This window comes from Entelurus aequoreus, linkage group LG17 (genome assembly GCF_033978785.1).
Source record: "Entelurus aequoreus isolate RoL-2023_Sb linkage group LG17, RoL_Eaeq_v1.1, whole genome shotgun sequence".
Classification (NCBI taxonomy): Eukaryota; Metazoa; Chordata; class Actinopteri; order Syngnathiformes; family Syngnathidae; genus Entelurus; species Entelurus aequoreus.
Window position 1 is genome coordinate 23,110,947 of NC_084747.1, and position 21,716 is coordinate 23,132,662.

Consider the following 21,716-nt stretch of genomic DNA (forward strand, 5'->3'; position numbering starts at 1 on the left):
AGGGACCACAGATGACAAAGGAGTCAGGGACCACAGATGATAAAGGAGTCAGGGACCACAGATGACAAAGGAGTCAGTCAGGGACCACAGATGACAAAGGAGTCAGGGACCACAGATGACAAAGGAGTCAGTCAGGGACCACAGATGACAAAGGAGTCAGGGACCACAGATGACAAAGGAGTCAGTCAGGGACCACAGATGACAAAGGAGTCAGCCAGGGACCACAGATGACAAAGGAGTCAGTCAGGGACCACAGATGACAAAGGAGTCAGGGACCACAGATGACAAAGGAGTCAGTCAGGGACCACAGATGACAAAGGAGTCAGTCAGGGACCACAGATGACAAAGGAGTCAGGGACCACAGATGACAAAGGAGTCAGGGACCACAGATGACAAAGGAGTCAGGGACCACAGATGACAAAGGAGTCAGGGACCACAGATGACAAAGGAGTCAGGCACCACAGATGATAAAGGAGTCAGGGACCACAGATGACAAAGGAGTCAGGCACCACAGATGATAAAGGAGTCAGGGACCACAGATGACAAAGGAGTCAGGCACCACAGATGATAAAGGAGTCAGGGACCACAGATGACAAAGGAGTCAGGGACCACAGATGACAAAGGAGTCAGGCACCACAGATGATAAAGGAGTCAGGGACCACAGATGACAAAGGAGTCAGGCACCACAGATGATAAAGGAGTCAGGGACCACAGATGACAAAGGAGTCAGGCACCACAGATGATAAAGGAGTCAGGGACCACAGATGACAAAGGAGTCAGGCACCACAGATGATAAAGGAGTCAGGGACCACAGATGACAAAGGAGTCAGGCACCACAGATGATAAAGGAGTCAGGGACCACAGATGACAAAGGAGTCAGTCAGGGACCACAGATGACAAAGGAGTCAGGGACCACAGATGACAAAGGAGTCAGTCAGGGACCACAGATGACAAAGGAGTCAGGGACCACAGATGACAAAGGAGTCAGGGACCACAGATGACAAAGGAGTCAGGGACCACAGATGACAAAGGAGTCATATGGAAGATACTTTTCCTTCTTGATGTCTCAAGAAGGGTAGAAATACAAGAACACACACACACACACACACACACACAGAGTAAGAACTGACACGGCATCATCAGAAATAAAGATCACATGACCAGTTTGGTTTCAGTGCAACTGTTAAAACACACACACACACACACACACACACACACACACACACACACACACACACACACACACACACACACACACACACACACACACACACACACACACACACACACACACACACTCAGTCTGACAGACAGCGCGACCCTGACGGACATCCAGTCGAAGCTCTAAAGAAAGGTTGGTGATTGAATATTATTTGATATTTATTATTATTACCAAGGACGCTCCAAATGTTGAAAGGGATGATAAAAAATGTGAAATTGTTTTGACGGGCGTCCTATCATGTCTGGCCCCACGTTGTTCTTTCTGCTCCACCTTGACCCTCCAGATGAGTCTAGCGCGGATCCACGACAGGCAACACATCAAGACCTTCTGGGAGAACCGGATCCATGTCCATGACGAGCACGCCACCTGCGAGGAGCAGAGGAGGAACGCCAGCGCCCTCCACAAGTCAGCACCCACCCTAAAAGCAGGCTGCTCACACGCACGCACACACACACACACACACACACACACACACACACACACACACACACACACACACACACACACACACACACACGCACACACACACACGTCACACGGACACGTCCTTAAAGGCCTACTGAAATGATTTTTTTTTATTTAAACGGGAATAGCAGATCCATTCTATGTGTCATACTTGATCATTTGGCGATATTGCCATATTTTTGCTGAAAGGATTTAGTAGAGAAAATCGACGATAAAGATTGCAACTTTTGGTATCTGATAAAAAAAAGCCTTGCCTGTAGCGGAAGTAGCGTGACGTCACAGGAGCTAGTATTCCTCACAATTCCCCGTTGTTTACAATGGAGCGAGAGAGATTCGGACCGAGAAAGTGATGATTACCCCATTAATTTGAGCGAGGATGAAAGATTTGTGGATGAGGAACGTTACAGGACGGTATAGCTCGGTTGGTAGAGCGGCCGTGCCAGCAACTTGAGGGTTGCAGGTTCGATCCCCGCTTCCGCCATCCTAGTCACTGCCGTTGTGTCCTTGGGCAAGACACTTTACCCACCTGCTCCCAGTGCCACCCACACTGGTTTAAATGTAACTTAGATATTGGCTTTCACAATGTAAAGCGCTTTGAGTCACTTGAGAAAAAGCGCTATATAAATGTAATTCACTTCACTACAGTGAAGGACTAGAGAGGCAGTGATGGACGCATCTTTTTTCGCTCTGACCGTAACTTAGGTACAAGCTGGCTCATTGGATTCCACACTTTCTCCTTTTTCTATTGTGGATCACGGATTTGTATTTGAAACCACCTGGGATACTATATCCTCTTGAAAATGAGCGTCCAGAATGCCAAATGGACATTCAGTGCCTTTTATCTCCACGACAATACATCGGCGTAATGCTTTAGCTACGAGCTAACGTGATAGCATCGTGCTTTAACTGCATATAGAAACAAAAGAAATAAAGCCCTGACTGGAAGAATAGATAGAAAATCAACAATACTATTAAACCGTGGACATGTAAATACACGGTTAATGCTTTCCAGGCTGGCGAAGGTTAACAATGCTGTGCTAACGACGCCATTGAAGCTAACTTAGCAACCGGACCGCACAGAGCTATGCTAAAAACATTAGCTCTCCACCTACGCCAGCCAGCCCTCATCTGCTCATCAACACCCGTGCTCACCTGCGTTCCAGCGATCGGCAGAAGGACGAAGGACTTCACCCGATGCGTTTGGCGGCCCGGAGACGTAGGAAGTCAAGGTGAGGTCGGCGGCTAGCGCTCCAACAAAGTCCTCCTGGTTGTGTTGCTGTAGTCCGCTGCTAATACACCGATCCCACCTACAACTGTCTTCTTTGCAGCCTTCATTGTTCATTAAACAAATTGCAAAAGATGTCCAGAATACTGTGGAATTATGAAATGAAAACAGAGCTTTTTGTATAGGATTCTACGGGGTACCATAACTTCCGTTAAACTGACTTCGCACGTTTCAGCCGGATATTTCCCGGGAAATTTTAAATGTCACTTCATAAGTTAACCCGGCCGTATTGGCATGTGTTGCAATGTTAAGATTTCATCATTGATATATAAACTATCAGACTGCGTGCTCGCTAGTAGTGGCTTTCAGTAGGACTTTAATTAAGGCCATGCTTGCACTGATCTTTATGTTATCTGACCTGCGTCCCATTTCAGCATTTCAATCTGAACGGTGCAGTTCCCAGTTTTGCAAGTCCGACGCGACCCAGCAGGCACAAGACGTTAAAACAGCGTTGAGAACTTGTTGAATTAGGTTCTGACACTGAGCAACTCAAACATAACGTTGAAACAACATGCTTTTTGACAACGTTTAATCAATGTCAGCTTGTGACGTTGATTTGACATTGAATTTTGGTCATTTCCCAACCAATATTCTATCACACAAATACAACGTTGAAACAACATGCTTTTTGACAACGTTTAATCAATGTCAGGTTCTGACGTTGATTTGACATTGAAATGTGGTCATTTTCTAACCAATATTCTACAACACAAATACAACGTTGAAACAACATGCTTTTTGATGACGTTTAATCAAAGTTGTGTTCTAACATTGATTTGACCATTGATATTTGGTTATTTGGTCAACTCAAACCTAATAGTACAACATGCTTTGTGATGACGGTTAATCAATGGCAGGTTCTGCCGTTGATTTGACATTGAAATTTGGTCATTTTATAACCAATACTCTACAACACAAATACAGCGTTGAAACAACATGCTTTTTGACAACGTTTATTCAATGTCAGGTTGTGACGTTGATTTGAACGTTGAAAATTGGTGATTTCCCAACCAACAACGTGGATCCAACGTTAGACACCAACGTTGTCTCAATTTACAAACCCCGTTTCCATATGAGTTGGGAAATGGTGTTAGATGTAAATATAAACGGAATACAATGATTTGCAAATCCTTTTCAAGCCATATTGTGTGAATGTGTAAATACTGTCAAAGCGCTTTGAGTACCTTGAAGGTAGAAAAGCGCTATACAAGTATAACCCATTTATCATTTATTTATTATATTCAGTTGAATATGCTACAAAGACAACATATTTGATGTTCAAACTCATAAACTTTATTTTTTTTTTTGCAAATAATAATGAACTTAGAATTTCATGGCTGCAACACGTGCCAAAGTAGTTGGGAAAGGGCATGTTCACCACTGTGTTACATGGCCTTTCCTTTTAACAACACTCAGTTTTGGTTTGGGAAGTGAGGAGACACATTTTTGAAGTGGAATTCTTTTCCATTCTTGCTTGATGTACAGCTTAAGTTGTTCAACAGTCCGGGGGTCTCCCTTCTGCTATTGCAGGTGCCACACATTTTCAATGTCTGGACTACAGGCAGGCCAGTCTAGTACCCGCACTCTTTTACTATGAAGCCACGTTGATGTAACACGTGGCTTGGCATTGTCTTGCTGAAATAAGCAGGGGCGCCCATGGTAACGTTGCTTGGATGGCAACATATGTTGCTCCAAAAGCTGTATGTACCTTTCAGCATTAATGGTGCCTTCACAGATGTGTAAGTTACCCATGTCTTGGCCACTAATACACCCCCATACCATCACACATGCTGCCTTTTACACTTTCACCCTAGAACATGTCTTGACCACTAATACACCCCCATACCATCACACATGCTGCCTTTTACACTTTCACCCTAGAACATGTCTTGACCACTAATACACCCCCATACCATCACACATGCTGCCTTTTACACTTTGCGACTATAACAATCCGGATAGTTCTTTTCCTCTTTGGTCCGGAGGACACGACGTCCACAGTTTCCAAAAACTATTTGAAATGTGGACTCGTCAGACCACAAAACACTTTTCCACTTTGTATCAGTCCATCTTAGATGAGCTCAGGCCCAGCGAAGCCGACGGCGTTTCTGGGTGTTGTTGATAAACGGTTTTCGCCTTGCACAGGAGAGTTTTAACTTGCACTTACAGATGCAGCGACCAACTGTAGCTACTGACAGTGGCTTTCTGAAGTGTTCCTGAGCCCATGTGGTGATGTCCTTTACACACTGATGTGGCTTGTTGATGCAGTACAGCCTGAGGGATGGAAGGTCACGGGCTTAGCTGCTTACCTGCAGTGATTTCTCCACATTCTCTGAACCCTTTGATGATATTACGGAGCGTAGATGGTGAAATCCCTAAATTCCTTGCAATAGCTGCTTGAGAAAGGTTGTTCTTAAACTGTTCAACAATTTGCTCAGGCATTTGTTGACAAAGTGGTGACCCTCGCCCCATCCTTGTTTGTGAATGACTGAGCATTTCATGGAATCTACTTTTATACCCAATCATGGCACCCACCTGTTCCCAATTAGCCTGCACACCTGTGGGATGTTCCAAATAAGTGTTTGATGAGCATTCCTCAACTTTATCAGTATTTATTGCCACCTTTCCCAACTTCTTTGTCACGTGTTGCAGCCATCAAATTCTAAAGTTCATGATTATTTGCAGAAAAAAAAAAAAGTTTATGAGTTTGAACATGAAATATGTTGTCTTTGTAGCATATTCAACTGAATATGGCTTGAAAAGGATTTGCAAATCATTGTGATTCGTTTATATTTACATCTAACACAGAGCTCAGTTACAGCTCTTTTTATTACCAAATATGTGTTATATGTGTTTTATGTTGCACGATTGCACCAAGAAAAATTCCTAGTTTGTGAACCCGTTCTCAAACAATGGCAATAAAACTATTCTGATTCTGATTCTGATTCTAACACAATTTCCCAACTCATATGAAAACAGGGTTTGTACAACTACTTTGCAACGTTGTGTGAAAGTTACTTTTAAAGGACATGTACGTATTATCAATGTCTTGTGCCTGCTGCTGGGCATGTTTACTTCCGGAAACCAGTGTTCATTTTGTCAGCCGTTTTTAATTCAGTTTTAGTAGTCCTTTGACGAAAATGTATTTTAGTTTTAGTCCTCTAAATTGATTTAGTTTTAGTCAACAAAATGACACAACATGTTAGTCAGCTAAAATAACAGTAAATTTAATTTTGGAAAGCACCTTTTTTTAGACTTTCTGCAAAGTATTTGTTTAACAATAGTAGCATGGTCATATGGTCAGGAATGATGAGTTAGTCATTTTAACACCAATTAATATCTTGTGGACACTTTTTCTGTTTGTCTTATGCAACGTTGCTGTCAAAGCAGGTGTGTATGTGTTCTGAAACAGAGTTATGATGCATGCCTTCATCATCATTTGTTTATGCGTTCAAGAGAACCGGAAGCAGCAAATACTAGAGGTGTAAAAAAAAAAAAATCGATTTTCGAATTAATTGTGATTCTTTTTGTAACAATTCTTAATCGATTCAAGAAAAAACGATAAAACTCTGTCCTGTCCAGCCACTTTAGTAGATGTTTGGGTATAATTTTAGTTTTCTTTTAAGTAATATATAAATGTATCAGAGCTGTTTGTGTATTTTATGGAGGAATGTAGTTAATCATGGCACCCAATGCTAATAAAAAAGTATTGCTTTTGAATCCAGAATCGATTCTGAATGAAATTGTTACCCCCGAGTATCGAGTTGTGTGCTTCCCAAAGATTGACACATGGTTTGAACTTACACTTGTGTAGACGTCACGATCAATGACTCGCCTGCTGATGGCATCGTATAGCGTCAAAAATAAAACGTGTCCTCCTCACTTTCTCCCAGGTGTACACATAGTAGGAACATGTTAAAGCCACACAATTTGGTTTTGGCGGTGAGGAATCCAACTTCCTCATCTCACAAGGAAAGGCATCTGATTGGCTCTCCTTCGTAACTAACCCCCGCCCCTCTTTCATGTGATTGGTCATATTCCTAACTTGTCCCACCCATCTACAAGACAAAATTCAATCTGATTGGATTTCGTTTCTGACAACATTTTCGTCCCGTTTTTATTCGCCGATGAAAAAGTCAGTTAATTTTATCACGTTTTAGTAGTCAAGGCGTATTTTCTTTTGATCCGATATCGTCCTATGTTCGTCGGGGGGGTAATAGGTTTTTGACGAAAATGAACACCGCTGCACGTGTAACGTCATGTCGGCATGTGCGGCGGATGGCGTTCACATTAGACATTGCATTTTTTCTGTGATAGGAACGATTGCACAAAAAGATCGGATTTGACCAAAACAATCGGAATGGGACACCCTACCCAGCCGAATGGGACACCCTACCCAGCCAAATGGGACACCCTACCCAGCCAAATGGGACACCCTACCCAGCCAAATGGGACACCCTACCCAGCCGAATGGGACACCCTACCCAGCCGAATGGGACACCCTATGTGACGACCGGGTCGCATCGTGGTGCGAGGTGTTCTCCCAAGGATGCAGACGGGCTCGGACACAGCTTGCAGGTAGAAAAATGATTTATTTTAGAACTAAATCAGACAAGGGAAAAACAAAAACGACTAGCATGGGAGCTAGCAAGCAAAATAATCTAGCATGAGAGCTAGCAGGAAGCAAAGTGGTCGTCAGCTGTTGCATGAGAACAAACTAGGAAGCCAGGCAGAGTGCTGCCCGGGCGAAGACTAAATAGCCCTCTGATTAGCGCTCGGGCAACAGGTGCGCGTCCCGAAACGCTAACCAGAGGCAGGTGAGCAAAATCTGCCGTCATGGCAACAGAAACAAAACACACGTGACACTAAACTGTAAAACTGTGATCCGAGCAGCGGATCCTAACAGTACCCCCCCCTAAAAGGACAGATTCCAGATGTCCCTTGAAAACAAAAAAACAACTGGAACCCAAAAAAAAAAACAAGCAATAGTTCACGAGTCAAGGGCGGGCGGGGGGGTGACTTGGTGGTGGGTCGCCAGGCCACGTGTCCCCGAATCCACCGGGGAAGGGTCAGGTGGCGGCGGCGAATGGAACGCCGCCACCGCTGGCGAGGCGGGCGAGGCGGGCGACCATGGTAAGGCCACATTCGTGGCCGCCGAGAAGGTGGGCGTGAGTGGCGCCAGAATTTCAGCAGCCTCTGAGTCCTCGAGGGCTGCAAGCGGGGACCTGCTTTCCGCTTGCGCCGCCGGACCACTCGAGGTCGCTGAGATGTCGCCGTGGAAGCGGTGGGAGTCGCTGTCGTGGCAGCCGGAGTCGCTGTCGTGGCAGCGGGAGTCGCTGTCGTGGCAGCCAGAGTCGCTGTCGTGGCAGCGGGAGTCGCTGTCGTGGCAGCAGGAGTCGCTGTCGTCGCTGTCGTGGCAGCAGGAGTCGCTGTCGTGGCAGCCGGAGTCGCTGTCGTGGCAGCCGGAGTCGCTGTCGTGGCAGCCGGAGTCGCTGTCGTGGCAGCCGGAGTCGCTGTCGTGGCAGCCGGAGTCGCTGTCGTGGCAGCAGGAGTCGCTGTCGTGGCAGCCGGAGTCGCTGTCGTGGCAGCCGGAGTCGCTGTCGTGGCAGCCGGAGTCGCTGTCGTGGCAGCCGGAGTCGCTGTCGTGGCAGCCGGAGTCGCTGTCGTGGCAGCCGGAGTCGCTGTCGTGGCAGCCGGAGTCGCTGTCGCGGCAGCAGGAGTCGCTGTCGTGGCAGCCGGAGTCGCTGTCGTGGCAGCCGGAGTCGCTGTCGTGGCAGCCGGAGTCGCTGGTGCGAGAACCAGTCGTGGTACAGGTGCTGGTGCGAGAACCAGCCGTGGTACAGGTGCTGGTGCGAGAACCAGCCGTGGTGCAGGTACTGGTGCGAGAACCAGTCGTGGTGCAGGTACTGGTGCGAGAACCAGCCGTGGTGCAGGTACTGGTGCGAGAACCAGCCGTGGTGCAGGTACTGGTGCGAGAACCAGCCGTGGTGCAGGTACTGGTGCGAGAACCAGCCGTGGTGCAGGTACTGGTGCGAGAACCAGTCGTGGAGCAGGTACTGGTGCGAGAACCAGTCGTGGAGCAGGTACTGGTGCGGGGACCAGCCGTGGAGCAGGTACTGGTGTGGGAACCAGCCGAGGTGCAGGTACTGGTGTGGGAACCAGCCGAGGTGCAGGTACTGGTGTGGGAACCAGCCGAGGTGCAGGTACTGGTGTGAGAACCAGTCGAGGTGCAGGTACTGGTGTGAGAACCAGTCGAGGTGCAGGTACTGGTGTGGGAACCAGCCGAGGTGCAGGTACTGGTACCTGTGGTGGAGCTGGTGCTAGCCTTAGCCTTGGCGCTAGCTTAGGTGCAGGTGGTCTAGCTGGCGGTTGAGGCTTAGCAGGCCGTCGGACTGGTGGCGGTGGCCGAGCAGGAGGTTGCGGCTTAGCACGCCGTTGTGCCACCCCACTCGCACAGCTCCCAGTACTAGCCCCCCCCTCAAAAAGCGGATCCCAGACGCGCTCCTTGCGGATTGGAACCGTCTTCAAGGGTGGGCGGAGGGAGGTCGGGGGGAGGGCTGAATCCTCTCCTCTAAATTGTCCAAACTGTCTATTGTCACCCCACACTTGAGACTGGGACTGACTAGATTTAGTCCTTAAAAAAATGTCCTGATAATGATTAATCGCAGAGTTAAGGTTACTTGAAAATGGCTGGCAGGAAGAATTGACATGATGTCTAAAAAAGTCTTTGTCTATGACGTCATCCAAAGTGGGCGGGATGACGTCATCCGTGTGGGTCTCTAGCTGACTGACAGCCCAATCGGTGAAATGTTTGGCAAAGTGGTCAATTGGGTTGCCAAACATTTGAGGAGGGGAATCTTGGGCTGAATATTGCTTACTGTGTACCGGTGGAGGAGTCTGTGGGGGTGGCGCGTCTTTGCAGCGAAGTGAAGACCTCGTTGGCGGCTTCCGTCTTCGCTGACGCGTCCGGTGGTGCGGAGGTGTGGCGATGTCCTCGGGCCAAACGGAGTGGATTGGTACCAACCTTCCGTTAGGACCCCATATCAGGTCCTGGCGCTCCGAAGGGGAATAGCGGAGAGTCTCCGCCTCCATCGCTCGCAACACCATCCACGCACCTTCGTCCCTCTCCTCCGACGTGCTCGTTGCGGGAGAACTTCTTGCTGGCTTCCTACTGTTAAGACCGGGTCGCATCGTGGTGCGGTGGTGTTCTCCCAAGGATGCAGACGGGCTCGGACACAGCTTGCAGGTAGAAAAATGATTTATTTTAGAACTAAATCAGACAAGGGAAAAACAAAAACGACTAGCATGGGAGCTAGCAAGCAAAATAATCTAGCATGAGAGCTAGCAGGAAGCAAAGTGGTCGTCAGCTGTTGCATGAGAACAAACTAGGAAGCCAGGCAGAGTGCTGCCCGGGCGAAGACTAAATAGCCCTCTGATTAGCGCTCGGGCAACAGGTGCGCGTCCCGAAACGCTAACCAGAGGCAGGTGAGCAAAATCTGCCGTCATGGCAACAGAAACAAAACACACGTGACACTAAACTGTAAAACTGTGATCCGAGCAGCGGATCCTAACACCCTACCCAGCCAAATGGGACACCCTACCCAGCCAAATGGGACACCCTACCCAGCCGAATGGGACACCCTACCCAGCCGCGTGAACGTAGCCAAAGTCAACATTTTGTGTAGGGAATTATTGCGCGTAGGAGATCACAAAGGAAATTGGCTCTCGCAGTTTGTTGGACATTTGCTACGACAAGTGATGTGCGATACCACTGGTTTTCTTTCCGATCCGATAAAAGTACAATTCAGGCTGGGCGGAACATAATTGAGAAGCACTAGAGTACATTAACATCGGCAAAGAACCTCTGGTGAGCTGAGAGGTGGTCTTCTCTGCCGCTTTGGCATGTTTGTCCAGAAAAGTCCCTTCTCATCACAATTAATACTCGCTTCCTCAGTGTCTTCAAGCACAAAATGGCTGCCAGCGGCACACAAAATGAATGAATGAAGCGTACGTATTCAGAAGCAATCTAAGGGTCGGATGTCCAATTCAGACTTTTTTGTCAAATCCCATCTTTTTCACGACAAAATGTGAATCTAATGTGAATGCAATGTGACCCGCATGATGTCATAGATGAAGAAGAAAGTGCTTTGGCTCTGGCACTTTTACCAGATATTTTGCTTTGATATTTGTGTCTGTGGGCGGGGAGTGATGGAACATTCACCTGAGTTCCTATAACATTTTATTTTCACACGTTTCCTGCTCTTTTGTCAGTTATTTATTTTGCTATTTTGGCAAATAATTAACGCTGTTTTGGTGACGTTCTGGTCGGACGAATGCGACCAGAGCGCGGAAGCATTGATATATATCCGATTTATTTCCTCATGCGAAAGAGGCCTGCGTCGGGTATGAAATATTCGGAATTGCACTCTTCACACGGGCATGAAGAAACTTGATGCAGGTCGCAAAAGGGCAAAAAACCTGCACCAGGCCAAAAAGTTTGTAAAGCGAAAAAGTTCTCAAATAGAGGGGTTCGTGAATCAAGGTTCTGCCATAAACCAAAAACCATATTGCCAGAATCACTTTGAATCGATTTTGAATGAAATCAGCCCCAAAAAATCTAAATCGAATTGAAATGCGAGTTCTAAGATTCACAACCAGTATGACGTCGACGGTCAAGGCATGAGCTGACCATCGGGTGGCGACAAAGAACGGTTGAAGCATGATAGACGATTGGCCGTTATCAGTCAACTTTACGGTCAATTCTTCACATGTACAAGACATACAAGAAATGGAAATGAGGCGTGTCAGGTTCAATTACTGATGACATCTATTAAACAAGACAAGAGGCAAAGAATAAACCGAGGCATAGATCAATTTGGACTCAATATATTGAGGAGAGACACGGCCACTGTACTCTCTGTACAGTCTTCAACCATGCTCTGCCAAAAGATTGCACTCCTTCTTTATTTGACTTTCTCCCCCCACCTGACCACAGCTGCTTCCAGAGGGAAGTGGGTCGTAAACAGCGTTGCCTTTGGTTACCGAACAGTTCAAAAGAAGAGGTCGTAAAATAGTTCAAAAAGAGTTCCATAAAACAGTTCAAAGAGAGTTCCATGAAGTAGTTCAAAAAGAGTTTGTAAAATACTTCAAAAAGAGTTCCTCTGGAAGTTGGGCAGATCCTTCTATCTGTCCACTTTGAAGTCCCAGTGGAGTTTTACGAGCATTCTTCTTGGTACGTTTCAAAGACAGCCCCTGTCCTTTTGTCTTCTTGTCAGGAACACAATGTATTACAAAGTTTTTTGTGATAACTTACAATTATTCTAACAAGGCGCCCTTTAAAAAGGTGGAAAACAGGTAAACATTGGGGGAGGTAGGTAAAAAAAAAAATTCAGTCCAAGGCTGGACTCCCAGGGCTATTGAGGAAAAAACCTCAAAAGCCATAGCACACGTAAACCAGTTGCATAGAATCCACAAGACTTGCAACAGAGGGGAGGGAGTGGGGGCTACGGAGGCAGGCTACTGCTATCTAAGCGCTGCCCAGCCGTCCATCACTAGCGCCGATCTTCCGGTCTTACGACTTTTACGGGACAAGAAGAACAAGAACTAGGGCAGGGGCCATACGGCTGAAAACTGTATCGCGATATAACTGATATTTTTTTTAATGACTTATGGAAAATAAGGATGAGGAGCGATATATATTAAATGTAAACATTCTTATTTCAAATGTAAATATAGTCAAGAATAGTCAATGTAAACAAATGAGTACAATCACATTGAACAAGTAACAATAAGCTCAGAAAACCAAGGAATATGTCAGGAATGTTTCATAAAGTGTAAGAAAATAGTGTGAACATGTAAACACAGAGGAACCTGAGGGGAACTCTTCTGCAGCTTTAGTGCCAGGAAGTGACAGCAGTGCTCTAAAGGGTGAGCGCACAAGGCGACTTTCAAGGAGCTTTATTTGTCACAATCGCACACACACACACACACTTGGTATCAAAGGAGGACTCAAGTATGAGGAAAGTCAGACAAAGATAACAACAAGAGGAAGGAGCGAGATTAGCCCTTTTTTTTACACAATTTCTTCGCTTTGACTTTGTCTTCTCGCTCCAGGCAGAGAATCCACCGCCAGACAACAAGGTGGCGCAACCAAACTTGGTAGTGTTACCTGATTGACAGTGGTCACTTCCTGACAGTGCCTTGGTTCATGCGACCCACCTCGCTTCGCAACTTCCTGTTTGTTGTTACCTGATTGACAGTGATCACTTCCTGCCAGTGCCTGTGTTCATGCGACCCACCTCGCTTCGCAACTTCCTGTTTGTTGTTCCTGTTTGTTGTTACCTGATTGACAGTGGTCACTTCCTGCCAGTGCCTTGGTTCATGCGACCCACCTCGCTTCGCAACTTCCTGTTTGTTGTTCCTGTTTGTTGTTACCTGATTGACAGTGATCACTTCCTGCCAGTACCTGTGTTCATGCGACCCACCTCGCTTCGCAACTTCCTGTTTGTTGTTCCTGTTTGTTGTTATCTGATTGACTGTGATCACTTCCTGCCAGTGCCTTTGTTCATGCGACCCACCTCGCTTCGCAACTTCCTGTTTGTTGTTACTGTTTGTTGTTCCTGTTTGTTGTTACCTGATTGACTGTGATCACTTCCTGCCAGTGCCTGTGTTCATGCGACCCACCTCGCTTCGCAACTTCCTGTTTGTTGTTCCTGTTTGTTGTTACCTGATTGACTGTGATCACTTCCTGCCAGTGCCTTTGTTCATGCGACCCACCTCGCTTCGCAACTTCCTGTTTGTTGTTACTGTTTGTTGTTACCTGATTGACTGTGATCACTTCCTGCCAGTGCCTGTGTTCATGCGACCCACCTCGCTTCGCAACTTCCTGTTTGTTGTTCCTGTTTGTTGTTACCTGATTGACTGTGATCACTTCCTGCCAGTGCCTTGGTTCATGCGACCCACCTCGCTTCGCAACTTCCTGTTTGTTGTTCCTGTTTGTTGTTACCTGATTGACTGTGATCACTTCCTGCCAGTGCCTTTGTTCATGCGACCCACCTCGCTTCGCAACTTCCTGTTTGTTGTTACTGTTTGTTGTTCCTGTTTGTTGTTACCTGATTGACTGTGATCACTTCCTGCCAGTGCCTGTGTTCATGCGACCCACCTCGCTTCGCAACTTCCTGTTTGTTGTTACCTGATTGAGAGTGATCACTTCCTGCCAGTGCCTGTGTTCATGCGACCCACCTCGCTTCGCAACTTCCTGTTTGTTGTTCCTGTTTGTTGTTACCTGATTGACTGTGATCACTTCCTGCCAGTGCCTGTGTTCATGCGACCCACCTCGCTTCGCAACTTCCTGTTTGTTGTTACCTGATTGAAAGTGATCACTTCCTGCCAGTGCATGTGTTCATGCGACCCACCTCGCTTCGCAACTTCCTGATTGTTGTTCCTGTTTGTTGTTACCTGATTGACTGCGGTCACTTCCTGCCAGTGCCTGTGTTCATGCGACCCACCTCGCTTCGCAACTTCCTGTTTGTTGTTCCTGTTTGTTGTTCCTGTTTGTTGTTACCTGATTGACAGTGATAACTTCCTGCCAGTGCCTTTGTTCATGCGACCCACCTCGCTTCGCAACTTCCTGTTTGTTGTTACTGTTTGTTGTTCCTGTTTGTTGTTACCTGATTGACTGTGATCACTTCCTGCCAGTGCCTGTGTTCATGCGACCCACCTCGCTTCGCAACTTCCTGTTTGTTGTTACTGTTTGTTGTTCCTGTTTGTTGTTACCTGATTGACTGTGATCACTTCCTGCCAGTGCCTGTGTTCATGCGACCCACCTCGCTTCGCAACTTCCTGTTTGTTGTTCCTGTTTGTTGTTACCTGATTGACTGTGATCACTTCCTGCCAGTGCCTTTGTTCATGCGACCCACCTCGCTTCGCAACTTCCTGTTTGTTGTTACTGTTTGTTGTTACCTGATTGACTGTGATCACTTCCTGCCAGTGCCTGTGTTCATGCGACCCACCTCGCTTCGCAACTTCCTGTTTGTTGTTACCTGATTGACTGTGATCACTTCCTGCCAGTGCCTTTGTTCATGCGACCCACCTCGCTTCGCAACTTCCTGTTTGTTGTTACTGTTTGTTGTTCCTGTTTGTTGTTACCTGATTGACTGTGATCACTTCCTGCCAGTGCCTGTGTTCATGCGACCCACCTCGCTTCGCAACTTCCTGTTTGTTGTTACCTGATTGAGAGTGATCACTTCCTGCCAGTGCCTGTGTTCATGCGACCCACCTCGCTTCGCAACTTCCTGTTTGTTGTTCCTGTTTGTTGTTACCTGATTGACTGTGATCACTTCCTGCCAGTGCCTGTGTTCATGCGACCCACCTCGCTTCGCAACTTCCTGTTTGTTACCTGATTGAAAGTGATCACTTCCTGCCAGTGCATGTGTTCATGCGACCCACCTCGCTTCGCAACTTCCTGATTGTTGTTCCTGTTTGTTGTTCCTGTTTGTTGTTACCTGATTGACTGTGGTCACTTCCTGCCAGTGCCTGTGTTCATGCGACCCACCTCGCTTCGCAACTTCCTGTTTGTTGTTCCTGTTTGTTGTTACCTGATTGACAGTGGTCACTTCCTGCCAGTGCCTTTGTTCATGCGACCCACCTCGCTTCGCAACTTCCTGTTCCTTCCGACCAAGAAGCAAAAAAAGGTTTTCTTGAACAAGTTTGGTTATTGACATGGATTTGTCATCTTTAAGTCATGGGCTCGTTTAACGTACAAGACCCCCCCGCGCCCTTTTCCGTCCCGCGCTAACCTCGGCGCCACCTCCGCCATCCACCCCACGCTAATCCTAGCACTATCCATTACTAATCCTCTGTCATGCCGTGTCGCTCTCGAGTAGCAGCGACCGCCTGCCAGGTGATGACTGATGGGGGGGGGGGGGACATATTTCTAATAAAAACAGCAGCTAGCACCGCCTTCTAAGGCAATGCGCTAGCTCGCTAAAGTTAGCATCCTTCCAATGAGACCTTGGCGTCCGACTTGGTCTCGGTCCAGTGGACTGAGGCGTCCACAACAGACTTCCCCTACAGGAGCCGGCTGACCGTCGCTCGTCACCTCGCCAACGCCGGCGTTGATCCGCGAGGCCGTGAGAACATTTACAGCGTCTCGCCGTTGTCGCCTGCGTCACGCCGGATTAGCAGCCACTGACAGAACAAATGGAATAATCCGCAGCGCTTGAAGGGAATCTGCCGAGGACACAGTGGGGACAGCTGACTGAGGGCCCGGGGGCCGGCTGGGGGGGGGGGGGGGGGGGACTCAGGTTGCTAACATGGAAGACCAGAACTTGTGAACACCTGATGGACTCACGTCCTGTCCCACCACGCCTGAACGCATCCTTAGCCCTTTAAAGCAATATGATCCTTTCCAAAACAACCTTCCCTAGTCATGGCGCAAAAAAAACCCCACAAAAAGTCAACATAAATGCACAAACATAACACTGAACTTTGTGGATACTATTAAAAAACATGTCCATGCATCATAAAATTGTTTAAAATACGCCCATTCTATATAAATATATTCTATATAATATATTCTACATAAATCTAGAACAAGGGATAATGGGAAAACGGAAAACACTCTCCACACTTATCCATGTTTGCCTAATTTTAGCTGCTTGATATTTCTGATTGATTACAAAACTTTAAAGAGGTCGTCACGGAAGTAAACAAGGTAGAAGTCCAACTTTTACATACTTTTATTATCCAATGATATGAATGCAATATTTACATATGAACATGAATCTGGCGTGTGGAGTGTCCTCAAATTAATTTAAAATATCTAACATTCTATTTGCTGCTATTTTGTACAAGATGGCGTGAGTAATGCAGGGCAATGACCATGAATTGTGGCTCGCAGTGGACACAGCGCAGCATTTACTCCTATGACCCAATCCAGGCAACCTTCCCTAGTCATGGTGCCAAAACAAATGCGCCTAACACAAAAAGTCAACATACATGGTCACACATAACACTGAACTTTGTGGATACGATAAAAAAAAAAACGTCCATGCATCATAAAAAGTCCAAAGATACACGCATTTAAATGTATTACAATGCATGATGGGAAAAATGCAATACACTGTCTCTACATAAAGAGACTGGCACGCGCGATGTTCTCCAATTAATTTGAACTATCTGACATTCTTATCACTGCAACGTTGAGCAATTCATGTAAAAAAAAAAAAAGGCAATTGACTAATTTGGACGTGAAAGCGCAGAGCTAACAGCTAGCATGTTGTCTTCCTGTGCCAGGCTGCGCGGGGAGTGGCTAACTCACCTGGAGAAGCGCAACACGCACCTGAAGAACCTGAAGGAACCTCTTGTCCACCAGATGAAGCTTTAACTCAATAAATGTTCCCCATGTCCTGAAACATGTCAGCTTTCCTTCCACCAGTCTTCCCATTGCCACATTGTCATCAGCTCAACAAGAGCTCCTTCACAATAAAAGCGTCTCAGGATAGGATGGACTTTATTCGGCTCGGTGCCAGAATTTTAGCGTCAAAAAACAGTGCTACTATTTTTCTGCTTACAGTAATACACCGTCAAAATAACAGTTGCTTATAGTTTGAGTTTATTTTGCATAGTCGTAGATTTTACGGTAAAAAACTGGCAGCTCAGTAGCCAGAATTTTATTGTTAAATTTACAGTGTTTTTTTACAGCATATTACGAGACCCCTAACGGGACAAGCGGTAGAAAATGGATGGATATTACTGTAAATGGCACTTTTCACTGTAAAAAAATGTTTTCAATGTAAAATCTATAGCTGTGTTTATGTTTTATTACTGTAAATGTAAAAACTGTAACAGTTTTTTGTTATTATTGGCTGCTCAGTTGCCAGAATTTTAGCATCAAAAAAGTGGTATTGTTTTTCCATTTACAGTAAAATGCTGTAAAACCTACCGTAAATTTTACCCTAAAAACTGGCATCTTAGTAGCCAGGATTTTACCGTCAAATTTGCAGTTTTTTACAGCAAATTTTTACTGTAAACACTTTTTTTTAGCGTAAAATCTGTTTTTACAGTGTGTTACTGTAAATGGAAAAAAGTTTTTTCTCACCGGCAGCTCAGTTGCCAGAATTTTACTGTCAAAAAACAGCGGTACAGTTTTTCCCATTTACAGTAATAGGCTGTAAAAACGACCGTAAATTTTACCCTAAAAAACTGGCATCTCAGTCGCCAGGATTTTACCGTAAAATTTGCTGTTTTTCACAGCAAATTTTCACTGTAAAAATTTTTTTTAGCGTAAAATCTTTTTTTTTTTTTGGTGTATTACTGTAAATGGAAAAACTATTTTTCTCACCGGCAGCTCAGTTGCCAGAATTTTACTGTCAAAAAACAGCGGTAGTTTTTCCCATTTACAGTAATAGGCTGTAAATACGACCGTAAATTTTACAGTAAAAAACTGGCAGCTCAGTCGCTAGAATTTTACTGTAAAATGTGTGGTGTTCTTTACAGCATATTACTGTAAATGGCAAAGTTTTTTAAAGACAAAATATACGACTGTTGTTTTTACGGTCTATTACTGTAAATGAAAAAACGTTTTTCCTCACTGGCAGCTCAGTTGCCAGAATTTTATTGTTAAATTTACAGTGTTTTTTTTTACAGCATATTACGAGACCCCTAACGGGACAAGCGGTAGAAAATGGATGGATGGATATTACTGTAAATGGCACTTTTCACTGTAAAAAAAAATGTCAATGTAAAATCTATAGCTGTTTTTATGTTTTATTACTGTAAATGTAAAAACTGTAACAGTTTTTTTTTATTGGCTGCTCAGTTGCCAGAATTTTAGCATCAAAAAAGTGGTATTGTTTTTCCATTTACAGTAAAATGCTGTAAAACCTACCGTAAATTTTACCCTAAAAACTGGCATCTTAGTAGCCAGGATTTTACCGTCAAATTTGCTGTTTTTTACAGCAAATTTTTACTGTAAACATTTTTTTTTAGCGTAAAATCTGTTTTTACGGTGTGTTACTGTAAATGAAAAAAAGTTTTTTCTCACTGGCAGCTCAGGTGGCAGAATTTTACCGTGGAAAAAAAAGTGGTACGGTTTTTCCATTTACAGTAATGGGCTGTAAATTTTACGGTAACAAAATGGCAGCTCGGTCACCAGAATTTTACCATAAAATATGTGGCCTTTTTTACAGCATATTACTGTAAATAACGCGCTTTTATTGCGGGAAAATTGTTTTTGCCGTGAAATCTACGGCGGTTGTTTTTACGGCATATTACTGTAAATGGAAAAACGCTACCGGAGTTTTTTTCACTGGCAGCTCAGTTGCCAGAATTTCACTGTCAAAAAATAGTGGTACAGTTTTTATTGTAAATGTGCTGTTTTTACAGCATATTACTAAAATTGCACTGTTTTTTTTTACTGTAAAAATTGTTATGAACGTGAAATCTGTTGTTTTTACAGTGTATTACTGTAAATGGAAAAACGTTTTTCCTCACTGGCAGCTCAGTTGCCAGAATTTTATTGTTAAATTTACAGTGTTTTTTTTTACAGCATATTACGAGACCCCTAACGGGACAAGCGGTAGAAAATGGATGGATGGATATTACTGTAAATGGCACTTTTCATTGTAAAAAAATGTATTCAATGTAAAATCTATAGCTGTTTTTATGTTTTATTACTGTAAATGTAAAAACTGTAACAGTTTTTTTTTTTATTGGCTGCTCAGTTGCCAGAATTTTAGCATCAAAAAAGTGGTATTGTTTTTCCATTTACAGTAAAATGCTGTAAAACCTACCGTAAATTTTACCCTAAAAACTGGCATCTTAGTAGCCAGGATTTTACCGTAAAATTTGCTGTTTTTTACAGCAAATTTTTACTGTAAACATTTTTTTAGCGTAAAATCTGTTTTTACGGTGTGTTACTGTAAATGGAAAAAAGTTTTTTCTCACCAGCAGCTCAGTTGCCAGAATTTTACTGTCAAAAAACAGCGGTACAGTTTTTCCCATTTACAGTAATAGGCTGTAAAAACGACCGTAAATTTTACCCTAAAAAACTGGCATCTCAGTCGCCAGGATTTTACCGTAAAATTTCCTTTTTTTCACAGCAAATTTTCACTGTAAAAATTTTTTTTAGCGTAAAATCTGTTGTTTTTTTGGTGTATTACTGTAAATGGAAAAACTATTTTTCTCACCGGCAGCTCAGTTGCCAGAATTTTACTGTCAAAAAACAGCGGTAGTTTTTCCCATTTACAGTAATAGGCTGTAAATACGACCGTAAATTTTACAGTAAAAAACTGGCAGCTCAGTCGCTAGAATTTTACTGTAAAATGTGTGGTGTTCTTTACAGCATATTACTGTAAATGGCAAAGTTTTTTAAAGACAAAATATACGACTGTTGTTTTTACGGTCTATTACTGTAAATGAAAAAACGTTTTTCCTCACTGGCAGCTCAGTTGCCAGAATTTTATTGTTAAATTTACAGTGTTTTTTTTTACAGCATATTACGAGACCCCTAACGGGACAAGCGGTAGAAAATGGATGGATGGATATTACTGTAAATGGCACTTTTCATTGTAAAAAAATGTATTCAATGTAAAATCTATAGCTGTTTTTATGTTTTATTACTGTAAATGTAAAAACTGTAACAGTTTTTTTTTTTATTGGCTGCTCAGTTGCCAGAATTTTAGCATCAAAAAAGTGGTATTGTTTTTCCATTTACAGTAAAATGCTGTAAAACCTACCGTAAATTTTACCCTAAAAACTGGCATCTTAGTAGCCAGGATTTTACCGTAAAATTTGCTGTTTTTTACAGCAAATTTTTACTGTAAACATTTTTTTAGCGTAAAATCTGTTTTTACGGTGTGTTACTGTAAATGGAAAAAAGTTTTTTCTCACCAGCAGCTCAGTTGCCAGAATTTTACTGTCAAAAAACAGCGGTACAGTTTTTCCCATTTACAGTAATAGGCTGTAAAAACGACCGTAAATTTTACCCTAAAAAACTGGCATCTCAGTCGCCAGGATTTTACCGTAAAATTTCCTTTTTTTCACAGCAAATTTTCACTGTAAAAATTTTTTTTAGCGTAAAATCTGTTGTTTTTTTGGTGTATTACTGTAAATGGAAAAACTATTTTTCTCACCGGCAGCTCAGTTGCCAGAATTTTACTGTCAAAAAACAGCGGTAGTTTTTCCCATTTACAGTAATAGGCTGTAAATACGACCGTAAATTTTACAGTAAAAAACTGGCAGCTCAGTCGCTAGAATTTTACTGTAAAATGTGTGGTGTTCTTTACAGCATATTACTGTAAATGGCAAAGTTTTTTAAAGACAAAATATACGACTGTTGTTTTTACGGTCTATTACTGTAAATGAAAAAACGTTTTTCCTCACTGGCAGCTCAGTTGCCAGAATTTTATTGTTAAATTTACAGTGTTTTTTTTTACAGCATATTACGAGACCCCTAACGGGACAAGCGGTAGAAAATGGATGGATGGATATTACTGTAAATGGCACTTTTCACTGTAAAAAAAAATGTCAATGTAAAATCTATAGCTGTTTTTATGTTTTATTACTGTAAATGTAAAAACTGTAACAGTTTTTTTTTATTGGCTGCTCAGTTGCCAGAATTTTAGCATCAAAAAAGTGGTATTGTTTTTCCATTTACAGTAAAATGCTGTAAAACCTACCGTAAATTTTACCCTAAAAACTGGCATCTTAGTAGCCAGGATTTTACCGTCAAATTTGCTGTTT

General features: G+C 44.1%; 1 protein-coding gene across 2 annotated transcripts in view; it reads left to right on the forward strand.

Annotated features, from left to right (window-relative positions):
- Positions 1-17,416, forward strand: part of LOC133632701 (uncharacterized) — a 19,480-nt gene extending 2,064 nt beyond the window's left edge. Inside the window, exons 1-4 of one of the 2 annotated variants that reach the window (XM_062025297.1) lie at positions 1,282-1,354; positions 1,506-1,627; positions 13,086-13,130; positions 17,268-17,416. In XM_062025297.1, coding sequence (XP_061881281.1) covers positions 1,506-1,627; positions 13,086-13,130; positions 17,268-17,358 — 258 coding nt within the window. In that variant the 5' untranslated portion in view covers positions 1,282-1,354 and the 3' untranslated portion in view covers positions 17,359-17,416. Of the gene's footprint in view, positions 1-1,281; positions 1,355-1,505; positions 1,628-13,085; positions 13,131-17,267 lie in introns of those variants that run through there. The other variant, XM_062025296.1, reaches the window with a different exon arrangement.
- Positions 17,417-21,716: the final 4,300 nt, after the last annotated feature.